Source organism: Sorex araneus, chromosome 2 (genome assembly GCF_027595985.1).
Source record: "Sorex araneus isolate mSorAra2 chromosome 2, mSorAra2.pri, whole genome shotgun sequence".
NCBI lineage: Eukaryota > Metazoa > Chordata > Mammalia > Eulipotyphla > Soricidae > Sorex > Sorex araneus.
Window position 1 is genome coordinate 232,789,226 of NC_073303.1, and position 27,939 is coordinate 232,817,164.

The 27,939-nt window shown below is 63.3% G+C and overlaps 3 protein-coding genes across 11 annotated transcripts; all 3 read right to left on the bottom strand.

Moving 5' to 3' along the window:
- Positions 1-2,402: 2,402 nt before the first annotated feature.
- On the bottom strand, positions 2,403-10,638 carry LPAR2 (lysophosphatidic acid receptor 2). Of its 8 annotated transcripts, none has more exons than XM_055128124.1 (4): positions 10,301-10,363; positions 9,837-9,899; positions 8,727-9,556; positions 2,403-8,047 (listed from the first exon to the last, which is right to left on the bottom strand). In XM_055128124.1, the coding sequence occupies exons 3-4, from the start codon at positions 9,457-9,459 to the stop codon at positions 7,734-7,736; spliced, it is 1,047 nt and encodes a 348-aa protein (XP_054984099.1). In that variant the 5' UTR covers positions 9,460-9,556; positions 9,837-9,899; positions 10,301-10,363; the 3' UTR covers positions 2,403-7,733. The 8 variants fall into 8 exon arrangements, with proteins under 8 accessions (XP_054984099.1, XP_054984097.1, XP_054984096.1 ...); XM_055128122.1 differs by lacking the exon at positions 10,301-10,363 and adding an exon at positions 10,060-10,279; XM_055128121.1 differs by lacking the exons at positions 9,837-9,899; positions 10,301-10,363 and adding an exon at positions 10,468-10,638.
- A 317-nt stretch (positions 10,639-10,955) lies between these two features.
- On the bottom strand, positions 10,956-19,044 carry GMIP (GEM interacting protein). 2 transcript variants are annotated; one of them, XM_012934527.2, is made up of 21 exons: positions 18,902-19,044; positions 17,970-18,048; positions 17,531-17,606; positions 17,369-17,426; positions 17,048-17,173; positions 16,909-16,973; positions 16,718-16,825; positions 16,320-16,400; positions 16,066-16,236; positions 15,838-15,975; positions 15,441-15,637; positions 15,110-15,213; positions 14,954-15,028; positions 14,714-14,791; positions 14,472-14,626; positions 14,195-14,383; positions 13,967-14,104; positions 13,691-13,887; positions 13,053-13,386; positions 11,724-11,787; positions 10,956-11,644 (listed from the first exon to the last, which is right to left on the bottom strand). In XM_012934527.2, exons 1-21 carry the CDS (start codon positions 18,918-18,920, stop codon positions 11,283-11,285), a joined length of 2,814 nt encoding a protein of 937 aa, XP_012789981.1. In that variant the 5' UTR covers positions 18,921-19,044; the 3' UTR covers positions 10,956-11,282. The 2 variants fall into 2 exon arrangements, with proteins under 2 accessions (XP_012789981.1, XP_054984092.1); XM_055128117.1 differs by having other exon boundaries at positions 11,551-11,633.
- An 859-nt stretch (positions 19,045-19,903) lies between these two features.
- ATP13A1 (ATPase 13A1) lies at positions 19,904-27,913 on the bottom strand. The gene is made up of 26 exons (XM_004616633.2): positions 27,512-27,913; positions 25,984-26,073; positions 25,713-25,903; positions 25,079-25,151; positions 24,756-24,911; positions 24,618-24,687; positions 24,430-24,536; positions 24,219-24,348; positions 24,076-24,131; positions 23,844-23,970; positions 23,628-23,765; positions 23,364-23,484; positions 23,017-23,174; positions 22,749-22,924; positions 22,558-22,668; positions 22,252-22,377; positions 22,070-22,178; positions 21,756-21,955; positions 21,579-21,675; positions 21,341-21,501; positions 21,155-21,269; positions 20,881-21,077; positions 20,656-20,798; positions 20,453-20,564; positions 20,222-20,365; positions 19,904-20,145 (listed from the first exon to the last, which is right to left on the bottom strand). The coding sequence occupies exons 1-26, from the start codon at positions 27,896-27,898 to the stop codon at positions 20,035-20,037; spliced, it is 3,606 nt and encodes a 1,201-aa protein (XP_004616690.2). The 5' UTR covers positions 27,899-27,913; the 3' UTR covers positions 19,904-20,034.
- Positions 27,914-27,939: the final 26 nt, after the last annotated feature.

Below are 27,939 nucleotides of genomic sequence, written 5' to 3' on the forward strand. Positions count from 1 at the left end.
CAACTTTGCGAATCACTTGGGGCTTAATTAGAAAAATACATATTGGGGGGCTGGAGTGATAGCACAATGGGTAGGGCATTTGCCTTGCACACGGCCGACCCGGGTTCGACTCCCAGCATCCCATATGGTCCCCCAAGCACCGCCAGGGGTAATTTCTGAGTGCAGAGCCAGGACTAGCCCCTGAGCATCACCAGGTGTGACCTGAAAGCAAAAAAATAAAATAAAATAAGAAAGAAAGAAAAACACATTGGGGCTGAGCAAGAGGACAGCGGGGAGGGTGCTGGGTTTGCAGCCAATACAGGCTCAGTGCCCGGCCCCACATAGGGCTACCTGAGCACTGTCATCAGTGACCCCTGAGCACAAAACTAGGAGTAACCCCTGAGCATCGCCAGATGTGGCCCAAACACCTCAAAAAAGAGAAAGTGAGTGTCACAGAGATGCCTCAAAAACTGAAGTGCTGGTGTTCATGCACCCCAGGTTCACCCCCCACACCCAGTATTCCCCCAAAACTGTTAGGAGTGACCCCAGGGTACTGAGCATCAACGTGTCAGGAGTCACTCTTGAGCACTGCTGTGTGTAAACCAATGTCCCCCTAAGAAAAAATGAAAAACCAGAGAGGCTTCAGTGCTAGAACGGGTGGGGGGGCTATCTTGCATACAGCTGAACTGGGCTCAGTCCTGGCATGCCAAAGGGTCCCCGGGGGGCTGGAGCAATAGCACAGCAGGGAGGGCATTTGCCTTGCACACGGCCAACCCAGGTTCGATTCCCAGCATCCCATATGGTCCCCCCGAGCACCGCCAGGGGTAATTCCTGACTGCATGAACCAGGAGTGACCCCTGTGCATCGCTGAGTGTGATCCAAAAAAGAAAAAAAGGGTCCCCGAGACCCACCAGGGGTGATCCTGAGCTAGCGGAGTCAGTCTAGTGGGTGGCCCGGCCCTACCCACCAAATTAAATGTAAAAGTCAGAGCCACTTGCTGGGCAGTCATTATCGGGGCTGAGGGGGTGGAGCTCCTGGTTAGTGCTCAGCAACATTATAGTTTCTAACCTGTCACCCCACATTTCTGAGGGTGCCCCCTCATGTTGTATGTGGAGGAAAGGGGGTGGAAGCCGATTTAGCTCTAAAGGACTAAAGGAATCTGCCTGCAAAGGAACTGAGGCTGCTTTGTTTTTGTTCAGGCCCCCCCTGAAATGCTCAGGACGTCACTTAGGATGCTGGGGATTGAACCTGGGTCTTCCTGGTGCACGGCAAGTGCCCTCTGCGCGATACTCTGGCTCCATCAGTATCCTTCATTAGCCATTGAAGCAAACCCAAGGGCCTGGAAATCTCCTTCCCTGCAAACGTAGGACATGCCACCAGAGGGCGCTGTGGGTGTCTCTGTCCCTCCCCAGGACGTTTCTCTAAGAACCACCCCTGGCTGGCGCTGACCTTCCTCAGAACCTGCTGCAGCTCCCCAGGACCCTCACAGTGCAGAAGGGAGCCCGATGCTGCCCACCACACTGACTGGCCCAGTAAGTGGCTCTGGCTTTATTTTGGGCCATGGGTGGGAGCAGCGGGGTCTGGTGGGTCTCAGGGGAGCCTGGATGGTGAGGGGGATTGACACAGGTCGGCCAGAGGCTGGCAGGTGCCCTCCCTGCAGTACGACCCCTTTGTCCGACTCTTACAGGTTTCCCGTCCTGGGCATCCCCTCCCCTGTCACCCCTCATTTCTGAGGGTGCCCCTTTCCCTGTCCTTGCAGAGACGAGGGGGTCCCCATGCTTCTGCCCAGAGTCAAGATTCAACTCCGGCACCTCCTGAACTTTGGGGTGAGGAAACAGTCCGTCAAAGGCCCTGGGGTGCTGTGGGAACAAAGGGGATGAACACGGGGGTCAGGAGTCCCCTCCGGAAGCCCGTCACTGCAGCCTGCCAGGATTCCTTCATCTGGGGTTTGGGCTGGTCACCCCAGCGGGCTCTGGGGTGCCAAGGACTGACCCGGGTCTATCACCAGCAAGGCTAGTTTCTTCCTTTAAATGTTCTTGTTGCTTCTTTTCTCCACCCCCCTTCTCTCTGAGCAAGGTAGGCTGGGCCCACTGCACTCACTCTAACCAGGCCCCTGGGGAAAGGAAATATTCGAGATGGCATGGGGCCCCCGCAAAAAGGGTGTATATTTATCATATATGTATGAGCCAGGTTGGGGAATTCAAGAACAGAGGTGGTGTTAGGGCGTGAGAGCCAAATATCCAAACTACAGAGCCAAGAACACTGAAATAAAGATATATAGTGTCTATTTATTTACACATTTATTTTTTTAAATTAAAGCATCGTTATTTACCAAGTCGTTCATGGTTGAGTTTTAGACATACAATATTGCACACGAATCCCTTCCCCGTGCAACCCCCCCCCACCGTGTCCCCTGGTTCCCTTCCTCCGCCCTGCCCTCCTGACAGGTCCTGAGTCCAGCTGCCACCGTCTGGGTATCAGTGGCTGATACAGGTCACTGACGCTGAGTCTGGACATTCGCCTCCTCATTCCTAACGCCACCTCTGTACTTTAACCCTGCAAGCTGGCCTGCTGCTTCTCATCTGTCTCTTCTCCCCTATTTTTCCTATGTTTTATTTACTTTTTTGTTATTTCTTGGGGGGGTCTCACCCGGTCGTGCTTAGGGTCACTCCTGGCGTGGTCCCGGGTTCCTCAGGGAAGTCAGATGCAGCCCCAGGTCCCTAGCTTGGGCGTCTGGGAAGATTGAGACTCTTTAAAAGAATAATCTTGGGGGGGTTGGGGCCACACCTGGTGGTGTCCAGGTTTTACTTCCGGCTTGGTGTTCCAGGATCATTCCTGGCAGTGTTTGGGGGACCATACGGGTGTGGGGATCAAAGCCAGGCCAGCTGTGGGCAAGGCCAGTGCTCAGCCCTCCCGCTATTGCTCTGGCCCCAGGCTCTGAAATTTGTAAGGGAGTAAAGAAGTTTAAGGGGTGAGAGGTTGTGGGGAGGGAAGTCGGGTGCAGTGTGGGACGCAGTGACATGACACATTGGGGCTGGGGCGATAGGAACGCAGGTAAGGAACTTGCCTCTCACTTCAGACTCCCTGCAGGAGCGGCCTCTGAGCACAGCGCAAGGACTAAGCCCTGAGCATCACCGGATGTGCCTCCCCCAACAAAAGAAAGCACTTTTAGTTATTATCTTAATTATGTTTACTTTGGGGGACAACCCTCAGTGGTGCTCAGGGGTTATTCCTAGCGCGGCCCTAGGGGGTGTGGGGGATGGAACCCTGATGTGCCAGGCCAGGGCCCTCCCCACTGTGCTCTGCTCTGCCCCTTACTATAATTTTCATTCCTCCCCTTTTTGTGTTGTGCTGGGTGACCAGGGAAGGTGGGGGCACCCCAGCTTCCCCCAGGCCCTCTGCCCTGCCACCACATGTTGTTCTCAGATGGCTGATACAGTGGAGGGGGCCACAGGGCCTGTAGGGAGCCTCTTTCTCTGCAGCTGCTTCTGTGAGCCTAGGATGGGTACCGGGAAGGCCTGTACAGGCCCAGGAAATCCCGTACAAACCGCATCTCAGAGCCAGGAGTGGCTGGCTGATGACCGTCAGGCTCTCCTGGGTGGTCCCGGGTCTGTCTCCAGAGGAACGCCCTCCAACGAGTGTCCCGATGGGATGGAAAGAGAGAATTTCTTTTTTTTATTTTTTATTTTGCTTTTTGGGTCACACCTGGCGATGCACAGGGGTTACTCCTGGCTCTGCACTCAGGAATTATGCCTGGTGGTGCTCAGGTGCTCAGGGAATCAAACCTGGGCCGGCCGTGTGCAAGGCAAACGCCCTACCCGCTGTGCTATCGCTCTAGCCCCAAGAGAGAATTTTTTTTTCTTTTTGGGTCACACCCAGAGATGCACAGGGGTTACTCCTGGCTCTGCACTCAGGAATCACTCCTGGTGATGCTCAGGGGACTATATGGATGCTGGGATTTGAACCCAGGTCGGCCACGTGCAAGGCAAACACCGTACCTGCTGTGCTATCACTCCAGCCTGAGAGAATATTTTATTTTGAATTGGATCACACCTGGTGGGGCTCAGGAATTGCTCCCATCTCAGTGCTCAGAAGATAGGTGGGATCAAAAGGGGCCCAGTCTACATGGCTCTCCAGGGGCCCTTGCCTGCAGACAGCTGACTGGATTTGCCCCCGGCATCCCACTGTTCTCAGAGCCCAGCCAGGACTCATCCCTGCGTGAGGAACCAAGGAGTAAGCCCTGAGCACTGCTGGGTGGGCCCTCAAACAAACAATTTCCAGTCTGCAATCCCATTTCCCAGGCCTGAGAAGGATGTTCCATCCTGCAGCCTGGCCTGGATTCTTCAGGGGGTCAGGTCCACTTGGCAGTTTCCACACAGTGCTCTGAGGGGCCGGGCCGGGCCACTGCCCAGGGCCTCCAAGCATCACCCGAAGGCCACATTGGCTCCCTTTGTCCTTTGCTGATCCCAGGGCCTCCTCTCAGTGACTGGAATCAGTTCACGGCCAGCCGCGCCCCTGTGTGCAGTAGAAACGTGGAAAGTTCTTCCCGTAAAATGTGACCAATGTCACTGACATAACGATCCAGGCCTTGTAGCGAGTTCAAGGGCGGAGCCCAGCCTTTGTGCTAAGAGACCCGGGCTCCATCCCTGGCACTGCCCGGTTCCCCCATGCCCTCAGCACCGCAGGGAATGACTCCACAATCACCACGATAAAAACACCAGCCTTAGGGCTGTGGAGAGACAGTGGGGAGGGCACTTGCCTTCACAGGACAACCCAGGTGGACCCCAGCGTCCCCTACGCACTGAGCATTGCCAGGAGTGATCCCTGAGTGCAGAGCCAGGGGTGTCACCGCGTGTAGCCCCAAATCCAAACCAAAGGCGCCAACAAACAAAACCAAGAGCAGGAGCCAGGCCTCAGCACCATGCCCCGTAGTCAGGGGGGCAGGGCAGACACTGACGCCCGGGGGGTAAAGAGCCAATAGTCAGGGAGTCCCCAGAGCTCCTCCTGTCCCCACTTGTCTGTCACCTGCAGTGCTGTCACAGCTACAGTGAGGTGTGGATACGGGCGGAGCCGGAGTGCGGGCTCTGCACGGGGAAGACCAAGGCTCATGCCTGGAACCCCACAGGCTCCGCTGAGCACTGCTGGTCGCGCCTTGTACCCTGACAAAAAAGAAGCATGAAAGATTCAAAGCTTCTGGTCCCCACCCTGAAAGGTCTTTCAGCCTCCCAGAGGCCGCAAGCGCAGGGGGCTGAGCACCTGGTACTGTTCCCTGAGCACCTGTGACCCCGATGCTGAGCGGGGAGTGGCCCCCAAAGAAAAACAAAAGAAAAAGAAGAAAAAGAGAGAAAAAAGGAGGAATGGAGGGAAGGAAAGAAGGTAGGAAGGAAGGAAGGAAGGAAGGAAGGAAGGAAGGAAGGAAGGAAGGAAGGAAGGAGAGAATGAAGGAGAGAGAAGGAAGGAAGGAGGGAGAGAGAGAATGAAGGAAGGAGAGAGGGAAGGAAGGAAGGAGGGAGAGAGGGAAGAAAGGGGGAGGGAGGGAGGGAGGATGTGTGCATGTGTGTGCGTGTGTGGGGTGAGCGCTTAGATGGTTCCAAGGCCCTGCAGATGTTTGCTTCCCACAGCAGCTCAGATCACTCTGCAAATAGGGTCGGTTCCCCATCTAGCTCTACCCCCACCTCCCCTTTTCCGGGTCCCCACACCCACCGCCCCCTCCAATCTGCTTCCAATCTGTCGATGGGAGCCTGCAAATCCCTCTGGCCTCTGGGCCCCGCCTTCACTCCTCCCCAAAGCCCCAACACCTGCCGCTGACCCCTTATTTCTCCATCTGTCGCCAGAAGACTCTTCTCATCTGCTGCCCCCAGCACTCATCCTCACGCGGATGCTCGGGTCGGCTCATCACCTGCTGCGGGGACGGCCGTGTTCTGCTGCCGCACGTTGTCGTGCCTGTTGGCACCAGGGGCCGGCTTTGGGGTGCGGGGGCGGGGGGCGGGTGGAATCACACCGGCTGCCAAAGGGGACTTGGGCAAAGTGGTGGTGGCCAAAGTCTAGGTCTGAGCGCTAAGTTCCGCCTACAGACACGCCTCCAAGTAGCCAGCCAACCGACATCGCCCAAACAGCTGAACCCCGCCCACAGACACGCCCCCTACATAGCCAACCAACTGGCACGCCCCAGAACGCTGAGTCCCGCCCCCCACGCTGCCAGCCAACCCTCACCACCTGGACTGCTCAGAGCCAGACCCCTGAGCCCCGCCCACAGGCGCACCCTCCCCACTGCCAGCCAATTCTTGCAGCTCGGGCTGGCTGGTGGGATACCCAGACACCCGTCCATCCTCCAGGATAAAGCCCCCATCCAGGGTCCTTACTCTTGATGACAGCCCAGTTCAAGAGGCTCCGGTTCACCCATGGAGGCAAAGACAGCATTCTTCCTGGCTGGAACACGGCCTGGGCTCTGGGGCATTGTAGTTCCACTCATAATCTGCACATACAGGTGTTTGACCTGGGGGGGGTGCATGTGCCCCTTTAACCCTGAAGTACCCAAACCCCAGTTCAGCTTTCATCTCTGGCTCCTCACAGGGCTGGTGGGTTGGGCGCATGAGACCCCAAGTTCAACCCTTGTCACCACATGGGTCTCTGAGCACCCGTGGGTATACCCTTGGTGTCCGCCCCAAATTGCTTTAGAGTTCCTCCCAAAAAAGAGCCGCAGGTGCCCAGGGGACAATGTGCACATGTGGGAGGGCTCATTAAGGGTCTGGCATGTTTGAGGCTGGAGGTTTCGGGTAAAGAGCGGATAAACTTGTCCAGCCTTGGGGGGATCCCAGAGCCCATCTCTCAGGTCCCTCCAAGCAACTCTGCACCCTTAGATGGGTCACAGGCCAAACCTCAGCCTGAAGGGGCCGGGCTTTGTGGGGAGTCTGCACCTGATCACAGGCCATGGGGCACAGCAGGGAGTGACCCACAGCACTGAGCTGAGGTATAACCTGAAAACCTAAACTAAAAGTGAAAGAGAAAGGCAGCAGGGCTGCAAAGTGGCTTCTGGTGGAGTCTTCTGCCTACGAGGCTGCAGCAAACCCACCCAGCGCTGCCGAACAACGCCTGGGGCGAGCCTTGCACAGGAACAGAGGGTGATCCCTGCAGCCCATGTAATTCCTGAATGCGGAGCTAGATGCAACCCCTGTGCACTGCTGGGTGTAGTCAAATAAACAAACAAAAACTCAAATAAACAAAAAAAGTAATGCCTGCCCACAGGGGTGGAGAGAGTTCCAAGTTGTACCTCAGGCTGTCAGGGTGCATGGGAGAAGGAGGAGAAACGGCCAGATCCTGTGTCCTGCTCCGGGGACCCCACTGTGTGGGGTGATTGGGTGGGAAACAGAAAGGGCAGGCTTGTCAGCCCCCCAAGCTCAGAGGAAAGGGCTGGCAGGGGGTGGCTGAGGACAGATGCTGCAGAGCACCACGGAAAAATAAAAAAAAGGCTTTTACTCCTCCTCTCACACGCGACTCCAGAGGGGGACCCCTGAATCGTACGGGAGGCCTTCCCGGACGCTATAAAGGGGGCCCCACAGCTCTCACGCCCACACTCAGACCCCCTGGTCTAGGGCCTGGAAGATCCATCCTCGGGCCGGTGGGGTGGGGTGGGATGGGGCGGTGCAGTCCAGGGTGTCCCAGCCATGACATCCACGCTGAGATGTGCAGTGTCTGCCCTTGCCCCTGACCCCAGACGCCGTCTAACTTTAGGGCACGCAGTCCGGGGGCCCGGGCTAGAGGGTGGAGTCAGTGGGCGGGCCGCTGCCCCCACCGTCCGGCAGCATGATGCGGGTGCTGATGCGGGCGGATGTGTAGCCCGGGGACGCACGCTCCTCATGGCCGCGGCGGCAGGAACAGCAGAGCAGGCGGCGGAAGGTTCGGCGCATCTCGGCGTCGCGGTACGAGTAGACCACGGCGTTGATGAGAGAGTTGGCCTCGGCCAGCAGCAGGAAGTACTTCTCCACAGCCAGCACGTTGCAGGAGCGGCAGCCCAGGCCGTCTAGTAGCAACACCACCTGGCCCGGCGTCCAGCACACCACAAAGGCGCCTGAGGTGGTGGGAGGGTGCTGAGCACGCTGGGGGTGGCAGGGACTGGGCACTGCCCCCTGCAGCCCCCCCCAAGCACCCCCAGCTCAGTCCCAGCCTGACATTGCCCCGACACACAGTAGCAGCCAGGCCCCTGGGAATTAGTTTTTTGTATGCTTTTTTGGGGGGTGGGGAGGGTGGATGAAACCCAGCGATGCTCAGGGCTTACGCCTGGTTCTGCACTCAGGAATCACTCCTGCCGGTGCCCAGGGAACCCTATGGGGTGCCAGGGATCAAACCTGGTCGGCCGCATGCAAAGTAAGTGCCCTCTCCGCTGTGCTATCGCTGCAGCCCCTGGGTGGGATTATTTGTGAATTGGCAAGGGAAGTTTGGCTCCTCCACCGTCCCCATTTGAGAAGGAAATCCATCACTCCCTTCCCCAGGTCATGCTCCTGTAGAACCAGCCTCTCCCATTATGTATCCTCAGTCTTCTTTCTTTTCTTTTTGGGGCCCTTTCCCCGCCATGGGGAGTGCAGGGGTCACCCATCCAACCCTCAGTCCCATGTGATGCTGAGACCACCAGGTCCGCACCTGGACACGAGAGCTGGGGGATCTGACTCAAATCCAGTCTGGTCGGGGAGTCTGCGGGTCCCAGCCCTGTGCCCCCGCCCCAGGGTGGGGTGGTGAGAGCCTCCACTCACCCAGAATGATGACGACAGTCTTCACCAGGCTGACCGTGGTCTCGTGGTAGCGGGGATGGCAGCTGACGTGCTCTGCCATGCGCTGGACCCGACGGCGCACGTAGAAGAAGATGCGGGTGTAGACGGCCACCATGAGCAGGAAGACCAGCAGGTTGGACAGGGCCCAGACGGCCAGGTAGGAGCGGCTGAACAGCGGCGCCATGCGGGAGCAGCGGTCCAGCGTGCACAGGCAGTGCCAGAAGTGGGCAGGCAGCAGCCCCAGGCCCAGCGCGGCCACCCACACCACGGCGATGAGCAGCACCACACGACCACGGGGCAGGCGGCTGTGCAGCTGCACGGACATCACACTGCGGTGACGCTCCACGGCGATGGCCAGCAGCGTGGCCACCGACGCCGTGAGGCTGGTGTCCAGCAGGCCCTGGCGCAGGAACCAGCGGTGCAAGGTAAGGCCAGCAGTTCTGGGGCCCGTGTTGCACATGAGGTAGAAGTAGGCCAGGCCGGCGAACAGGTCAGCGGCTGCGAGGTTGGCCAGCAAGTAGTAGATGGGCTGGTGGAAACGGCGGTTGGAGACGATGGCCGCAATGACCAGCAGGTTGGTGAACAGCACCAGAAGGCTGACGGTCAGCCCCAGGGCCACCACCAACACATCCTTGGGCCTCCAGTGCTTGCTGAGTTCTTTCCCGCTGTTGTTGTAGAAGAAGCCCAGAGTCTCATTGTGGTAGCACTGGCCCATGGCGCTAGTAAGCGCACCCCCCCTGAGCACAGAGGCTTTGGGGAGAGGCTACTGGGTCAGGAAGGACCCGCCGGTCTAGCGCCCGCCTGAGCAGCACCTAGCAGGGGGGGAGGGGAAACAAACTTGGCTGGTTGTTCAGACGCTCTGCCAGCTCTGCCAGGTCCAACTGCTGCCAGGCCAGGTTGGGCTTTTTAAAGCTGGATGCAAAGCTAACCCCCCCATACCCACGTGCTGCCAATGGTGGGGTGGGGGGTGGGGGGAAATCGATGAAGGACAAAGAGGATGAGCTGCGAGAGGAGGAGCCCGGGTCAGTGAGGGGTTGAGGGAGAGGTGAGGAGATGGGGCGACCCCAGTGAGCACCGAGATGCCTCACGCACCGCGCTCCAGCTCTGGGTGCCAAGGTTCCCGGTGGGTGGGGGGTCGCCTAGAGCCCAGGAGGCCTCCGGGACAAAGAGGGGAGAAGTCAGTTAAGGAGGCGGGGTGGCTGCCCCCGGTGCTCCAGGGCTGGGTGGAGAGGGCGGGGAGCAGGGGCGGCGCCCGGACCCGCGGGCAAGTTCCACGCCCTCCCCGGGCCCCGCGCGCCGTCCGTGCCAGCCTCACCTGGGCCGCGCGTCACGGCGCACGCGGGGCGGCTTGGTGGGGGCTTGGGACGCGTCCAGCACCCATGAAGCAGCCCGGCGACAGAGGTGCAGGAGCATCCGGGTGAGCCGGGCTCGGCGGCCTTAGAGCGCGGGAGGAGGGTCCCGCCTCCGCCCCGCGCGCGCCCCGAGTCCCGCCCCCGCCACGCGCCCAACCTCTCAGAGCCCGGCCCCGCCCGGCCCCTCCCGGGCCCCGCCCTCACCTGGAGCCACGCCCCCGTTCCGGCGTGGGGGCCCATCGGCGTCGCGGGCCAGTCCACGGTCGGCCGGAAACGCAGCCCCCCCATTTCCTCTTGCCTCGCTGCACCCCTGATCGCCCCTCCACTTCCGGTCCAGGACCACCCCCTCCCCGCCCCCGCCCCCCTCGCACCTCGCGCTCCCGCGGCTTCGGGTTTCGAGGTGAATCATCCGCGGCCGCGAACTCCCGCCGCGACCTTGCTCCGGGACGCAGCTCCGGGTGGTCTCGGGGCGAGCCAGGCCGGCCCCACCTCGCCCGCTCCCGCGGCCAATCGGCTGCCGTGCTGTAGGCCCCGCCCTGATCCCACCTCTGGCTGCTGGGACCCCCGCCCGTTAGCCTCTGCAGCCCGCGCGCCCCCAGCCCGGCCCAGGCCTGCGGCGCCGCGCCCACGGCCCCATTGTCCTGGTTATCTTGCCCCGTGCTGTTTGCAGCATTACGCAGCCCTGGGTTGGGCGGACCAGCTGCTGGGCTGGGCCGCGTGACTCAGCCCTGTGCCCAGGCCCTGCCCGGTACCTGTAGGTACAGGAACTTCGGGGCTCGCTTACCGCTCCCCACTCCCCAGACACCAGCTCTCTCTGCAGAGACGCGGCCCCCAGGTGCACAGACAGGGTTTATTGAGATTCACAGGGCGTGGCGGGGAGAGGGGTCCAGTCCACGCCCACCCAGCCTGGCACCCAGTCTGGTCAGCAAAAGTGGCAGAGGCTTTTTGGGGTTCCTCCTCTTCTCTGTCCCAGAGGTTAGAGACTAGGGGCAACCCAAGAACCCCACAACCTGTATTAACCCTGAGTGTTGACCCTGAGCAGCCCCGAAGTCTGGTGTTGACCGGGGTCTAGAGGGGAGCCCCTTTCCAGCTGGGGGGGGGGAAATCTTTCCTCACCCGGAATTTCCGGGCACCCCCCCCCACAGTGAATTCTTGGGGGGCATCCTGGGCCCCTGGGTGACAGTGGTCAGAGGTGGTCATCCACTCCATCCACCGCCTGGGTGTCAGGGCGGCAGGAGGCCTCGCACACGGCTTCCCCTGGCAGCTTGGCCAGGAGCCGGGCCGTCTCCTGGGTGATCTCAAAGTGCTTGGGCAGAGGGGCACGGCGCAGGGGGCTGCCGTCGCAGGAGGGCACCGTGGCGCCCCGCCCCCGCAGACTCCCCGTGCAGGGGGCGGCCCTCACGGGCTCCTCTTCACACAGTTTGGAAGATGACAGCTGGTGGGGGACCGGCCGCGGCGGGCCGCCCCGAGGATACTTCACAGGCTGGCGGCTGAAATGACCCCGAGACTGTGTCCCCAGAAGCGAGTCCTCAGAGCCCTGATCCGAGGCTATGAGGAAGGGGTGGTCGGTGCTGAGCCACCCCACCCCCACCCCGCCCCCAACTCCCAGCCTCCTCAGCGCACTCACCGGCTTCTCCCAGGTTGCTGGCGTCTTCCACCGCTTCCGTCCGGACAGGCTGTGGGGCTGGAGGCTGCAGGGAGACCCGGGCTAGCTGGCATTGCTGGGGGAGCCCCGGGTTTGTGCCGGACAGAACATCCAGGGCGCGGAGCGTCCATGGCCAGCCCCCCGCCACTCAGCCCAGCACTGAAGCCTCGATGCCCCCCGCCTGGTGCTGGCTACCCGGTCAGACTCTCACTCCAGCTTTCCCGCGGGGCAGGGAGGCCCCCTCTAGGAGTTTTGTGGGCAAATAAACGCCTTTGGGGGGCCCTGGGCTCAGGGATCACTTCTGGTAAGGCTTGGGGGGGGCCTTACGGGGTGCTCGGGCAGGAGCCCGGGTCAGTTGTCCCCATCCTCTCTCTGACTCTCCAGTGAAGACTTTTCTTCATGCGTTCACATTGGGCCACTAGGTCCAACCGCCCTGCACCCCTGCACTCCTGGACCTCGCCTGGACTGTGGCAGCGGGGGTTGGGGGGCAGCTCAGGGCTCGCAGGGGCAGAGAGTGTTGACGCTGGAGCCTGGGAAGGTCTTTCTTTGTGCATCTTGTTTGGTTTGGGGACCCCCGCAGTATTTGTTCAGCCTGTTTTTGTTGATCTGGGGGCCACACGCTGCAATGCTCAGCGGCTTGGGCTGGCTGGGCTCAGGAGTGACCCCCGGACAGAACTTCACAGCGGTGGGAACACACTGGGGATTGAACCTAGATTGGCCCAGTGTAAGGCAAATGCCTTAAGCACCCCTGAAAGTTTCTTAAGGAAAAGGAAGGAAGGAGTGTGGGGGGAGGGAGGGAAAGAAAGGAAAAGGAAGGGAGGAAAGAAGGGAGGAAGGCAGGCAGGGAAGGAATGGAGAGAGGAAGGAGAGAAGGAAGGAAGAAGGGAGTGAGGAAGACAGGGAAGGGAAGGAGAGAGGAAGGAAGGAAGGAAGGAGAGAGGAGGAAGGGAGGAAGGAAGGAGAAAGGAGGATGAGGGATGGAGGAGAGGGAGGAAGGAAGGAAGAAGGGAGTGAGGAAGACAGGGAAGGGAAGGAGAGAGGAAGGAAGGAAGGAAGGAGAGAGGAGGAAGGGAGGAAGGAAGGAGAAAGGAGGATGAGGGATGGAGGAGAGGGAGGAAGGAAGGAAGAAGGGAGGAAGGAAGGAGAAGGGAGGGAGGGAGGAAGGAGGGAAGAGGGAGGGAGGGAGGAGGGAGGGAGGAAGGAAGGAGGGAAGAGGGAGGGAGGGAGGAAGGAGGGAAGAGGGAGGGAGGAAGGAGGGAGGGAGGCCGACGCCTGAGAGACCCTCCTGTGCCCACAGCCCCAGCTTCCTACCTCGGGGTCCGTGGGCTCAGAGCATGTCTCCAGAGCACTGTGGGGGTCGGCATTGGTGTCAGAGTCGGGCTCTGAGGTCAGGGGGTCCAGGCTAAGGCGCGGGGCCTCGGGACTGTGTGTGACGGGCCCGGGGTCGGGAGGCAGCTCTTCCAGGCCAAAGATGTGCTCGTAGTGCAGAATGAGGAACTCGACCAGCTGGGCCTGGTGGCCTGAGTCCAGCAGACAGGCCACCGCGGCAGGCCCGGGGCCTGCAGGGGCGCGCAGCAGCGTGGGCCCGAATACAATGCCCAGGTTGTTGGCAGACATCTTGTTCTCCGCGAACTGCGCGGCCACCCTGGGGACAGGGAGGGCCCAGGCTTCAGAAAACAGAGTGGTCATCGGGCCGGAGAGGCGGGGCAATCCCCGGTACCCCAGATGGTTTTCTGAGCCCACGGGAGTGATTCCTGCACAGAGCTAGGAGTAACCACCCAGCATCACCAGGTGTGGCCCCCAGAAGGAAATAAGGAGCTCAGAGGTGGGAATTGGGGGGGCAGGGGGCATCTGGTGAGGTGGGTGTGGGGGGCACCTTGCGAGGTGGGGGGGCACGTGGCGAGGTGGGCAGGGGAGGGGGACGTGGCGAGGTGGGGGGCAGGGGGCACCTGGCGAGGTGGGCGGCGAGGTGGCGCAGGGTGCTGTAGTTGGAGTGGGGCAGCAGCAGCAGGAGCGCCTTGAGCGCGCGGATGGTGTCGGGGCTGGGAACGGGGGTGCTGGGATCCCGCCCCGGGTCAGCACGCAGCGTCTTGGCCAGAGACATGAAGGCGTCGTACAGGTGAAAGGGGACCACGGGCTCTGGGAGCTGGGGAGAAGGGCAGGTCGGACAGGGGTGGATGGACTGCGGCGCCCTGCCCTTCTCTGCCCTCCCACCCCCCACCAACCTCCTGGAGGAAACGCTTCAGGACGCCCGAGATGTCGTGTGGGGAGTGCCCGGACAGGTCCACCAGCGCGCGGCCGTTCTCGAAGGCCTGGCACAGCCGCTCCATGCGCACCCTCGACCCGCTCACCCGGTAGATGCCCTGCAGGGGTGGGGGGCAGACACTCGAGACATGGGGCCTTGAGGCCCCCTGAGCTGGGGGACAGGGCCAGAGGGGAAAGGTGGGAGGCACCTGCACGTTCAGGCCGCGCTGCTCCATCTCCGCTGTGCACCTGGTGACAAGGAAGGGCACCTCCTCCGGGGAGTCCCTGGGGAGCTGCAGGAAGTCCACCCCGAAGAGGGTCGAGCGGGCAGGCAGCCGACGGTGGCCGCAGAGGATCAGCAGCGTCTCCAGGCAGCGCTTGTGGCAGGTCAGGAAGCACTGGGGTAGGGGCAGGGACAGGGTCACAGGGGGCCTTGTGGGATGAGGCGCAGGGGAGGAAGGTGGTGCAGGTGGGAGGGGTGCCCACCTCTTCACACTCCGTCCCGCTGACCATGAAGGCGTCGCACTCCCGGCACTTGGCTGGGCCCCGCAGCCGCCGGAGCCGATGGGTCTGCGCCGCGCTCGACAGCGTCCACTTCCGGAAGGGGCTGCCCTGCCCGTTCTCCTGCCCATCGCCCAGATCTGTTGGGGCCGCGGGGCCTGTGGTCAGGAGTGCGGGCACCATGTCCCCCTGCCCCACTCCCCCGGGCTGCGTGCTTCCAGTCTCACCCGGTTCTCGCTCCTCAAAGTCGTCGGAGGACTCGGTGCCCGTGGACGGGACTTTCACCAACCGCCGGGCGCCCACACCTAACGGGTGGAGGCATGGGGTGGATATGGGGGTCTCACTTTCCACAACCACCTGAGATGCCATCGGGGATGGGGCACGCAGAAAGGGGGTGTGGAGAAGTTGCTCAGAGACATGGGGCAGGTTGGAGCGTGGACAGGGTCAGGGCTGGGTCCTGGCCACACCTGGGCTGGAAGAGGGAGAATCCAAGGACCGGGACTCACTGTCCCCATCGCTGGCCAGAGTGGGGCCTGGGGTCCCTAGGAGAAGAAGGTCTGTGGGTCAGTGTGCGCCCGCTGGACTGGATCCCCGCTGCCCGCACCCCCTCCTGATGCACTCACCGTGCCAGCCTGCACCTGCCTCCCGCCAAGACCCCTGCTCTGCTGTGCTCTCCTCCAGCCGAGGTGGGGGACCCCCGGAATGCTTCCTTCCGTCCAGAGGGGAACTGAGAGGGGTAGTTTGAAGTGTGGCAACCAGGACAAAGATGGGCCGCGGGGTCCCCACATACACCTCCCTGATATGCAAGCCCAGTGTTATCATCCCCAAATCCTTCCTCTCCCGAAACTAGCATCCCTTCTTCTAAGGGGTGTGTGTGTGGGAGAGAGAAATCTGCTTTCTGATCCTCCCGACCCAGCAGCGCGTCCCCGCCAAGGCGCGGACACATGGGCGCACCTGCTTGCGCTGGGCACGAACTCCTGGAAGATGAAGGCCGGCGGCGGGGACGGCGGGGCCTCGGGCTGCAGCGCACGCACGAACTCCTGGTAGCGCTGGCCCGGCTCGAAGGGCGCGCAGCACTCGGCCAGGGCTGAGAAGCTGCGGGGACCCCTCTCGGCTTGCGCACCCCGCAGCGCGAACAGTCCTAGGGTCACCTGTGGGGGAGGGCGGCGCGCGTGGGCGTGATCACGACAGGGGCGGGGCGGCGGGCGGGGACGCGGCGTGGGGGCGGGGCAGGGCGGTGAGCGGGTCGCGGGGCGGGGCGGGGCCTGGCTCCCACGAGGTTGGTTCCCGGGCCCAGACCCAGACGGGGCTGGAAGCAGGGGTGGTGACGGCTCGCTCGGGCGCAGCTCACCCGTCTCAGCACTTCGTCGCCCTGCAGCACCAGCTTGCGCACGTGCGACACGATCCGCTGCTTGGTGGCCTCCAGGTCCTGCTGCCGCGCGTTGGCCTCCCGCACACAGGCCTGGTACAGCGCCTCGGCTTCCAGGGCCTGCAGGAAGCGGGGCGCGGGGGGCGCATGTGGAGGCGCGCCGCAGTCCGGGGGGGTGTGCTTGGGCGGGGGTTGCCGCGTGATACCCACCTTGGCCTGGGCCTCCTCCCGGGAGCGCCGCCGCCGCTCCTGCTGCTTGCTGGGCCCCGGGGACGCCTGGGGCGCCGGGTCCTCGGGGGACGCCTGTGAGCGCGCGCGCAGCTCCTCGCAGCGCTGCAAGTACTGCACCTGTGCGCGCCGCAGCGCCTGCACCGCCTCGTTCTGCGGGGGGTCGCGGGTCACGGGTGCGGGAGCGCGGGGTGCGGCGCCCACACGGCCCTGCGTGCTCCCTCCCCTCGGCTCACCATGCGCTTCTGCTCCTTCATCCACTGCTCCTTGAACTCCTTCCGCCACTTCTCGATCTCCATCCGCTTGGCCGCCAGGGGCTGGGGTGGGGGTGTGGGGGGCGCCTTTCAGCCTCGGGCCCCATCTCCAGTCGGATTCTTCTCACCCGGCCCTGCTCTCCCTTACCGCCCTCGCGGGGTTCCCCATGGCTCTTTTCCAGGCCCCCCTAACACCCTCGTCTCGCAGCCGCCCCAGCACACAAACAATTTAGCAATGGCCCAGGAAACTGTTTTGAATCCTAGCTGGGTTTCCTGAGGACAGTTCCTCAGCACCCCTGGGCCTCAGCTTCCTCCTCAGCAGATGGCAGGGGTAGGGAGGGGCTGGGGGGGGTGTAGGGGTGCATGTAGCAGGCCCTCACCTGGCTGTAATCTCTCTTCTGCTGTGCCGCTGTCTCCAAGGCTAGGGTCCCCAGGCTGAGGTCGTGCTCCAGGAAGAGTGTGTAGATGTACTGCAGGGGCATGTGGCTCTGGGGGGTGGGGCGGGAGGGGGCGGTAAGGAGAGGTGAGAGCAGGCCGAGGGCTCTGGCGGCTGGGCAGGGGCTACTGCTACCTGCTGGTGGATGGACACTTTGCCGGCCTCCGCGATTTTCATGATGCCTTTGACGAACTCCAGCTCTGCGGGACATGCGGGTGTGAGAGCACGTGGGGAGAAGGGAGCTGGGGGGCTGTGGGCGCGCTGAGGGGCTCACCGAGACTGGCTCTCTTCTCTGTCCAGGCCAGCAGCTCCTTGGCGTAGCGGCCCCAGGTCTTGGCGTAGTCCAGGGCAGCATCCACGCCCCCCTTGGTCCGGACCAGCCTCAGGTCCAGCTCCTCCCCTGGGGCAGAAGGGGGCATGCCGAGGACCACTGCCCTCCCCCCGCAGCTCTTCCCCAGACCCCCCACCCCAGATACGCAGGGGCCTCTTCCCTGCAGTGCCCCCCACTGCCATTTCTGGTCCAGTGTCCCTCTTCTGGCTGGGGCAGGCTGCGCGTCGAGATAGTGTGTGGGGACACCCTTGGAAGCCCCTCTACCTGACAGGGGGACAGGAACCTCCGGGGAGGGGCCGCTCCACTGGCTCAGCTCATCGGTCTGATGGGAGAGGGGAACAGCACTGAGGAGCAAGAGGGGCAGCGGGCCCACCTCCTGGCGCCCCTTTCCTGTCCCAGCCCCCCGCTTCCCACCCCCAGACTCACCACAGTGCCTGTGAGGGTCTTATCTGAGTCAGGGTCCCCGAAAAGTACCGGCTCTCCAGCCAACATCTCCAGGGTCCTGGGAACTAAAGCTGTCAGTCTACTGGGGGGAGGAGGGCTCCGGGGCAGGGGTCCTGGATATCACTTCCAAGACATCCCCTGTACCTGGGAGCGTGGGGGGCTGGTGAAGCCTTCTTAGAGGTGGGCGCTTAACACCCCAGGGAACTCTGGGACTCAGACTGATCTTAGGAAAGGACCTCAGATTTTAAGCGGGTTCTAGAAGAATGAGCTGGGGTCACCTGGGTCCACACTGAGGATTGTCAGTGGATTGAATTCCAGGATGGATCTGAGTGAGATCTCAGGCTAGAGCCCCGGGAAAACTTAGGGAGGTAGAGGGGGTCCTGGCTGGATTTGGGGGTGACCCAGACAGACTCACACGTACCCCAGTGAGATCTCAAGGTTGTCCAAGCTGTGGAATATGTCGCTGTACCTCTTCTTACACTCGGGGACGGGTGGTGGCCCTGGAGGTGTGTGCAGTGTCACTTAGGGTCAGTGAGGACCTCCCTCCACCCAGGGTGGGGTGGGGGGACACACATACACACTTATTTGGAGGCAGGGAGGGAGAGGAGAGGGATAGGGGACAGGGAGGGAAGGAGGCAGAACGACAAAGCATGAGGCCTGGAGAGGCAGGGGTTGGCTGGCCCTGGAGCTAGAAGGATGGAGGCCAGTGTGGCGGGTGGGGCTGACGGAGGGGGACAGATGGACTTGCACAGGCAGACAGCTGCTCCGAGGAGCAGCAACACCCACACAAACGCAGGGGTGGGGGTAGGGGGTTGGCCAAACAACACACAAGCCCCAGATGCAGCCACTTCCCCCCCCCCTCGCCTTCCCCCCCACCCCCGGCAGGCCCCAAGAGCGCACTTGACAATGGAGCCGCTTGCACCTCGGGGCCTGACAGATGGACACGCACGTGGGACAGGCAGGCACTGCGACGGCGGGAATCACCAGGGACGCGGCTAGCATGGAGCGGCACAAAGACCGGGGACAGAGGACGGCCTGGCAGCCGCCGCAAGCGAGGGGACACTGCCACCCACCGGACTCCCCACCCCCACGGCAAATTTCATAAGCAGAAGCGGCTACTTCCCTTTCCTGGGCCCCTTCCCCCAGCATCCGGGGTGCGGGCTCCAAAGGGGCGACGGGGCACAGGGCGGGTGTCCGGTGCCTCTAGCCTGGGGAGGGCCCACCGTGGAGGCTCCCCGCCTGCTCCCCATTCGGGAACTCTTTGCCCGCTCCCTGGGCACGGAGGAACAGGCGGCGCCCGCAATTTAGGAAGTGGGGGACTCCCCTCTCTAGTTCCGTTTCCCCACCGCCTACCCGGCTCGGCTGCGTCCATGGCCCGGGTCCGAGGGCGTTCGGCAGGGACAAGGACAGGGACGGGAGGGATCGCGCGCTGGCGGGGCACAGCCCCGATTTCCTGCGGCGGCCACAGCAGCCCAGTTCCGCACCACGCCCGGCCGGCCCCGCCCACCGAGGCCCCGCCCCACCGGGGCCACACCCCGTGGCTCATCTGCTGAGACCACGCCCCAAGCCAGCGCCAGGCCCCGCCCCAAAGACCAGTTCTAGCCCCACCCAGCTGCGCGGCCCCTTCTCTAGCCCAGGCTGGAAGGACCACTGAAGTCCACAGATCTCCATTCGGTATTGGGCTCCCAGTGCAAAGCCCCAGCACGTCCCTCCCCCACCCAGTCTTTCACACTCATGACCTGAATGGGGACTGGAGTGATAGCACAGCGGGTAGGGCGTTTGCCTTGCACGTGGCCAACCTGGGTTCGTTCGATTCCTCTGTCCCTCCTGGAGAGCCCCGCAAGCTACTGAGAGTATCCCGCCTGCACAGTAGAGCCTGACAAGCTACCCATAGTGTATTCGATATGCCAAAAATAGTAACAAGTCTCACAATGGAGACATTTCTGGTGCCCACTTGAGCAAACTGATGAACAAGGGGATGACAGTGAGTGACCTGGATGGAGCCAGCCTGCACCCCTGAAATCCACCCTGCCAGCCGGTGCCATGGCGCCCCCTAGTGGAGGCCTGACACCCTGTCTCATTCTGACTGTAGCTGAAAGGCCTTGGCACTGGGCTGGCTCCTGCAGCTGGCACTGTGCTGGAGAGCACCCAGATTCAAGCCCACAACGCCCCAAAGCATCTTGCTCCCCTAGGGACCCACAGCCCTGCAGAGCATGCTCCAAGTGCTGGGAACAGGGCAGTTTGTGAGCTGTCCGCGTGCAACCATATATCCCAGAGCCCCACGGGGCCTTTGTCAGGACAGTGGCAGCCAAATGCATCCCCGACCCACACACAGAGGCAAACACAGGCTTCTTAAAACCGCGGATACTACTTTATTCACCAGAGACGCTTCCTGGGCAGGTTCTGCCCCCCCCTGCAGGCCCCAGGGTTCCCCTCAGTCCGAACCCCAAGTGGCTCTGCCTGCCAGGGGCGCAGCCACCGCCCTCTCAGGAAGGCACTTTCAGCTTTGGGGTTCCCAGGAAGAACTGGAGGACGCGGTCAGCCAGGAACGCCAGGCAAAAGTCCAGCACGAGCACGTGGCCGATGACCAGCTTGAACTATGGGTGGACATGAAGCTGTGAGTTCCTGGGAGACCCTGGGGGCTCTCCGAGGCCATGCCCTGAGATCACTCACCTCCACTGGGATGTCCACCAGGCCAAACTGGCTGTTGAGGTCGGGTGAAGAGCCCAGGAGCAGGCCAATGACAGCCAGCAGGGACAAGGCCAGGCTCCACACCAGTGGCCGGTTCTCAGGGAGACTCTCCATGAAGGGCGGGCCCTGCGGGCAGGGGAGGTGCAGGGTTGGGGGGCTGGGCGGGGTCGGGGGGCTGGAGAGGGCCAGGGGTGTGGACGGGGTCAGGCAGACCTTGTAGTTGATGGCAAAGGTGGCCATCTGCATGGCCATGGCCATTATGTATACGGTGCTGTTGACCAGGCTGGGCTCAAACTCCTTGTACAAGTCCACAAACTGTTCCTGCCTGCAGAATGAGACGTTCGCAGGGGTGGCAGCTCAGGGCTGAGCCGTCCCATCCACCCCTACACCAGCCCCTGCCCCCAGCCCGCACTCACTTCTCGGGGCTGCGGGCCTGGGCCTCACGATACAGGTAGACGAGGCTGAGGAAGTGCACACAGAACTGCAGCGCCACGGTCAGAGCCGTGTACAGGTTGAAGATACTGGGAAGGGGCCGCTCTCGGGACAGGGTCTTGAGGGGCTGTGGGGCACAGAGGGGAGGTGAGGGGCGCGGGGCCAGCAGGCGGCCCTGATGAGTGGAGCCGGGCGGCTGCAACACCCACCTTAGAGCGGGAGATGAAGAGGAAGCAGCCCGCCAGCAGCAGGCCCTGCAGCGTGGCCTGGAAATCACTGAACTTGACGCCCTCCAGGTAAAGGACGCTCTGGCTGTAGGCCAGGATGAGCGCGTTCAGCGCCAGGATCTTGAACATCTGCAGCGTCGTCACCAGCGTGCAGCGGCCCTGCTTGATCACGTGGCATACTGCAGGGGAGGCAGGGGTATGGGGGTGAGGCCTGGGGCAGGCGCCCAGGGGATGAGAGCCGGGTGGGGGTACTCACTGCACTGGATGGATGAGAGCTTGGAGGTAAAGGGGGCAGCGATGCTGGCATCCCCCAGCTTCACAATGGGGGTGCTCTCATCCTCGAGGTCCCGCAGCACCTGGCTCAGGCGGTCCTGCAAGCAGCAGGGGGCAGGATGAGCCTGGCAGGGGGCTGGGGGCCTCAGGGGCCACTCCCGAGACTCACCCGCTGGGAGGCTGACTGCTCTTCGGGGGACGGGAGCCCCGACTTCTGCCTGGTGGACCTGGAGGTGTTCCTGCCACCACTGCTGAGGACGGGGCTGTCCCGGGGGGGCCGCCGTCGCCGCTCTACCACCCGCTCAGGGGCATTGGCCAGGAGCGCCACGCCTGGAGGGATGCGGGGTCAGGAGCGGGGAAGCCAGCTGGGGGCCACACATTCCCCAGCAGATGACGCCAGCGCTCACCCACGTCGGCGTGCTTCAGGGCTCCCACGTCGTTGGTGCCGTCCCCACACATGAGGGTGACGTAGCCCAGCTCCTTGAGGCTGGTGATGACGAACTCCTGCGCGGGCAGAGCTGGGCTAAAGAGACGCTGCGGCCCCGGGCCCTGCCCAATGCCGCCCTGGGGCCGCTGGCACCCACCTTCTGCTTGGGGGCCACGCGTGCAAACACCTGCACGTGAGGGATGAGGCACAGCAGCTGCTGGGGGTCCTGGGCTTGCAGGTGGGCCAGGCCGTCGCCCGTGAGGCATAGCGCGTGCTTCTGCGCCAGGGCGCGGGGCGAGCCGTGAGCCAGGGGCAACACGATGCTGCCATCAATGGAGCGCCACTCACAGGCGCCACCTGCAGGCCACCAAGGGAACGACAGGTCGGCGCGGGAGGAGGGCACCTCAGGTTCAGGAGCCCAGGCGGTGGCCTGTGTGCCCTGGGGTCAGTGCTCCCCCTCAGCCCACTGACCCTTCTCAGGGGGCGGCTGCAGGATCAGGGTGTGCGCCGTTTCAATGAAGTGCAGCTCCTGTGCTACGTGGCAGGCCGTGAGCGGGTTGTCCCCCGTGATCATGACCACCTGTGAGAGACCGATCAGAAGGGCCAGGGGTCCCGGGACCCCCGCCCCTGCGTCGCCCTTTGAGCTGCCGTACTCGGTGGGAGGCGTTCTGGATCTCCCGGATAACGGCTTTGGAGTCAGCCTTAAGCGGGCAGGAGACCACGACGAAGCCGACAAACTTGAGGCCACACTCCAGGGCATCCCGCTTGATCTCCCGGGCCTGGGGACACACGAGGGTCAGAGGGAACAGCACGGGTGCTGTGGCATCTTTGGGCAGTCCCCACCTCCGATGACGTTTCACAGGGCACGGGCACAGAGCACATGGGGTGTTGCTGGGAGGTGGGCCGCCAGTCTGAACAGAGGGTACTGGGGCGGGGGTGGCACAGGGCAGCGCCTTTACCTGCTGGTGGGTGAGGTGCCCGAGCTCCTTGTACCCCAGCGCCAGGACGCGGGCTCCCTCCCGGGAAATCTCCGTGTGGATGTGATGGTAGTCGGGTGGGCACTGGGCAAACTGTGGGATGTGGAAGTGTTACTGACCACCCAGCACCCCAGGGCCATCCCTACCCCTCACCCCCTCCGGGGGCAGCTCACCATGGAGTGCAGGGTTTCGGGGGCCCCCTTCACGGCTGCGATGTAGCAGAGGTCAGTGGAGCCCGGCTTCTCGTAGGAGGCGAGCACGGACATTCGCTTTAGGGCACTGGCAAAATGAAAGCGCTGGTGAATTTTCAGCCCCTGAGTTTTTATACTTCGGGGGAATACTTTCTCATCTGGAAACAAATAAGCAGGAGTCCTGAGGGCCTTTGCTCCAGCAGGCAGCCGTGCCCCCTTCCCCCACCGCCTGCCTGGCTGTGGCCCTCACCTTTGGTCAGCGTCCAGTCCACAGCCATGAGCACAGCCTTCTCCAGGGGGTCACCCACCAGCGTGCCATCGTCCAGCTGCATGAGTGAGTGGCAGGAGGCCAACGCCCGGTGCGTTTCCACAGGGAGCCCACTCACAGGCGTCACCTCCTTCCCATCCCTGTACAGGTGGGGTCAGGGACTTAGTGGGACAGGTCATATGGGGAGAGGGACCCTGGGACAGGTCAGCTGGGGAGAGGGACCCTGGGACAGGTGAACTGGGGAGAGGGACCCCGGGACAGGTCAGCTGGGCAGAGGAACACTGTGTCCCCCTTTCACAATGCCCAGGGGCTCTGTGGAAGATGCTCACCGCAGGCCGGCCACACCGCGCACCACCAGGCTGTCGCTGGTGAGGGTCCCCGTCTTGTCGAAGCAGCACACTTCCACCTTGCCCGCGAAGGGGATCCGAAAAGGTTCAGTACAGTATATGTCTGCAGCAGTGAGCGAGCAGGTTAGCTCCAGGAACCCCAGAAGCCCCGCCCACCATGCATGGCCCACCAGGCCCATGGCCCTGCCCACCACAGCCCCTGTGCACCAATGAGCCCCAGCCTGTCCCCGCCCACAGGCAGCTCACACAGCTTGGCCAGGGCAATGAGGGACGTGTTGACCGCCAGGGAGAGCTCGATGGGCAGCTCCGGGGGCACGACGGAGGTGAGGATGAGTGTGCACTCCAGGAAGAGCTTGTATCGGCTGCGGCTGGGGTCCTTGGTGCCTGTGGGCACACACGGGGGCTACCAGGCTGCTTCCCGCGGGCCCAGGGGCGGGGTGGGCAGGCTGGGCGGTCAGTTACCCTCAATCCACACGTAGGCAGCTGCCGCGATGGCAAAGACCAGGAGGAAGAGAATGAAGATGAAGGTCTCCAGGTTGTTGGCCGTCACTCGCTTCACCCCAAAAAGGATGGTTCTCAGCAGTTTGCCCTGAGGAAACACTCACGTATACGGAAGGGGCCCGGGAGAGGCCAGGCCCCCTCCCAGCCCCACTGAACAACCAGGGCCGCGGCACCGGGCACCGTGCTGCCACACCTGTGACGTGTTGAAGCCGGTCCGCAGCACGAAGGCCACACAGCCGTTGTCCACCGCTGTGGAGGGGGGAGAGCATGTCACCTGCGCCCACCCGTACCACACCCAGCTGGCACAGGCAGACCCGGCCACCCCCGAGCACCTACGCTTCAGGCCCGTGGTGGCCTTCTGGGGGGCAATGTGCTGGACCACCTTGGTGCCCCCAAAGATGATGTGAAGCCGGGAGTCGGCCTGGAGGTCCAGCAGGCGCTCGGGGCTGAGGTCTTCAATGGGTTCCTGGGGGCAGGCGGGGCTGCGGCATCAGAGGGAAGCACCCCTCCCCCTCCCCTCCCCCCTCTCCCCTGCGGGAGGGCGCACCTTCATCTGGGGCACCGACTCCCCAGTCAGCATGGCCTCGTCCACGATGCAGCGGCCGCGCAGCAGCAGCACGTCACAGGGCACCAGGTTCTCCTGCGGGGAGCGGCCTGTGGGCAGCAGGGATGAGGCCAGGCTCGGGCAGGCCCCGGGGTTCTGGGCAGACGGGGGACAGCCAGGCTGGGGCTCACCAATGGAGACGATATCCCCGGGCACAATCTCGTCGCTGGCCACTGGCCTCCACTTGCGGCTGCGGTAGACCTGAGCAGGGGTGGCTGTCACTGCTGGGTTCGGGCTGGGGGGGACCCCTCACTACCCCGTGGCCCCACCTGGATCATGTGCGGCTTGTTCCCCATCTTGCGGATCTCTGACATGTTCCGCATCTGCTGCTGGACCAGGGAGGCCTCAAAGGCCACCAGCATGGACAGTGTGAAGACGCTGTAGTACCAGTACTCGTCCAGACACCAGAGCCCCACGCAGAACACCTGTGTGATGCAACGCCAGGGCCCACAGGCACCAGAGCCCCCTCGCACACACACCCTCCATGGCACCAGAGCCCCCCACCCTCACCCTCCCGGGCACCAGGGCCTCCCCAAAGATCCTCCCGGGCAACAGAGCCCACACACATGCCTGCCCCCAGCACCCAGCCCACCTGGAAGACAAAGAAGGGTGCTGTGGCCCTCTCCTTGAACAGCTCCCAGAAGTCAGGCACTACCATCTCGGCCCTGCGGAGGCAACAGTGGGGTCAACCGACCCCTGGCCGACCTCTGGCCTGCAGCCTGGGAACGCATGCACATGCGCGCACGTGTACATACTACACATACACACGTGCACGCACTCCCAGGCTGCAGGCAGCTGCCCTGCAGGGGGGACTCATACCACCGCAGTGACAGGCCAGGAGGGAGGGGCCCTGAGCAGCTGAGACAGCTGAGTGCTCCCCACCCCCACCCCAGCATGGTGTCATTGGCCAGGGGCCAACAAAGTCCTCCCCATTGGCCGCCAGCAGGGTGAAGGGGGAACTGCAGACTGGCCCCGCCCCAGAGCCACTGAGGCCAGGGGAAGTGGCAGAGCCTGGGCCCCCAGCCGCACGGCTGCACCAAGCATCACAGCACCAGGTGGGGTTGGTTTGGGGGACCCCCCAGCACTAGCTCATCTGAGACCTCAGAGTGAGGCTAGAAGGGCTGAGCTCAGGCTGTGCCTGTGGGGGGCGTGGGGGGCTCCCCCAGAAGGAGGATGCAGGGGCAATTGGTGACAGACGGAGGCGCCCACTCCAGCTCCCCACTCACTTGTTGCTGCCAAACTTCTTCTCAGCAGCACGGATCTCGGCAGTGTCCTGCAGGCCCCGGCAGCTCTGGTAGAAGGAGAAGGGGTTGGCCACGGGGAAGGCGGCCGGCAGGAAGCGCTTCTTCTCCAGCCCATCATAGGAGTACTTGATCTTCTGGAACTCGAACCACAGCACTTCTTGCCCGTCTTCTCCCTGTGGGTGAGGGGGGTCTACAGCAGAGGCCAGGGACTGGGGTGCAGCACCCAGGCCTCTCCACACACCCACCAGCCTACCTCATCCCGCCGCAGGCCCACCAGCTCCGTAGCGCCGTTATTGGGGGTGGGCACCACCTTCACCAGGGTCACCTTGCTGGGGTCGTATTCCTGTAGAGGCAGGGGACAGCGTCACTATTCCAGGGACCCGGGACTCCAGCCCACAGTCCCCAAGGCCCAGGGACCAGCACACTTGGCCACACTGCTCACTGCTGGCCTTTGCTGACCTCTGTTCCAGCCCCTGGGAAGGCCCATCCCGGCTGCCTCCCGGGCCCAGGAAGAGTCTAAAGGCTGGAACATTCCTGGCCCACAGCGGGGCTGCCTGCCACACCCCTGCACTGCTGGAAGAGGCCCGGGACCAAACACTGCACAGGCGTGCACAGTGGGGCAGAGGGGCGTTGGGAGCAGGCACCAGCCTCCAAGACAAAGTTTTCCCAGGACTGAGGATCGCATTCAGGCAAGAAACTGGAGTGCAGGCTTGGCACGCGGGAAGGCCTGGGAAGGCCTGGGGACAGCGAGGCGCAGCCCCCAAATCAAGACCAAACCAAAGCAAGGCCCCTACACCTGTTCCTCTGCCCTCTGGCCCTCCCAGGGATCACCCGGCCAGATCCACCCCCACCCCGACACTCGGTGACACTGTAAGCGAGGCACCACGCCCTGTGGAGGGCACGGCTGCCCGGGCTGGCAGCAAAGAAGGGCGAGAGCCAGACCCACCATCCTTCCTGGAGCCAGAGCAGCAAGGAGCGTGCCAATGGCGCTGCCGGCCAGCCTGAGCGCGGCTGGCACCTTCTCCCTGGGCCTCTGAGGAGGCGCCACTGGCTCTTCTCACCTTACACCCTGGCAAAGCGCGACTGAGACCTCCGCCACCAACCTACTCTCAACTGCCTGCCCGGCAGGGAAGGACAGAAGCGGCTGCTGGTGCCGCTGCAGACCCAGAGGAGGCCACGCGTCCGGGGAGTGCACTCCTTCCAAGTTCTCTCCATTCCTCTTTTGGGGGCTGTCTGCCCCCTCAGAGGCAAAGCTCCTGAGTCCAGGTGCATGAGCCCCCTCCTTGGCTTAGGTCTTGGTAGAGATGTGGAGGGCTCATCTTTGGCGGGGCTCAGGACTTACTCCTGGGGCTGTGTTCAGGGGTCTCTCCTGGCATTACTCCAGCGACCATATGTGGAGCCGGGGATCAAACCCAAGTTAGCCACTGGCAAGGCAAGTACCATCCCTGCTCTACCTCTTCCAGAGTCTCTGGCGAGTCTTTCCTTCTTGCAACACTCCCTGCCCTCGGGAGCAGAGGAACAGCCGGGACACTCGCCCTCACCCAATCTCGGGGTTAAGGGTCACTCCTGGCGCCTCACTGCTGCTTCCTGGGGGAAGCCCCTGTCTCCGCTGCAGCCCTCACGCTGCAGAGAGGCAGTGACTCGAGGGCACGCGGATGTCTCCAGCCCTCGCAAAACCGACAAGGCATGGGGGAACCCAGGGACACAGGGCGGCCCAGTAGGCACCGGCAGCGCAGGGTCAGGGCGGCTGGGAGAGCCCCGAGCCGTGCGCGTGCACTTACCGGGGTGCAGGTGAGCGCGCAGTGCGCGTGCACGGACCAGTGCCCCGAGAGCACGGTGAGCGCGTGCGCCAGGCAGATGGCGGCGAGAGTGAGCAGCGCGGCCTCGGGCACCTGTGCCCAGCTGCTGCCCCAGCCCCAGCAGCCGGCGGCCGCGGCGCTCAGCCAGGCCGGGTAAAGCAGCCCCGCGAATGGCAGCACCGTGAGGCGCCGCGGCAGCGCCAGCCTCCGGTAAGGCCACACGGCGGCGACCAGCTCGTCGCCGCGCGCGATGAGCGCCGGCCCGGCGGCCAGGGGCGCGCGCGGCTGCGGCCGGGGCCGGGGCTGCCCGTCGGCCCCGGCCGCGCAAGGCCGAGCGCCGCACGGCTCCGCGCTGCCCGCCGCCGCCATCTTTCCCACCGCCGCACTCGCTTCCGGGCACAGGAACGCCT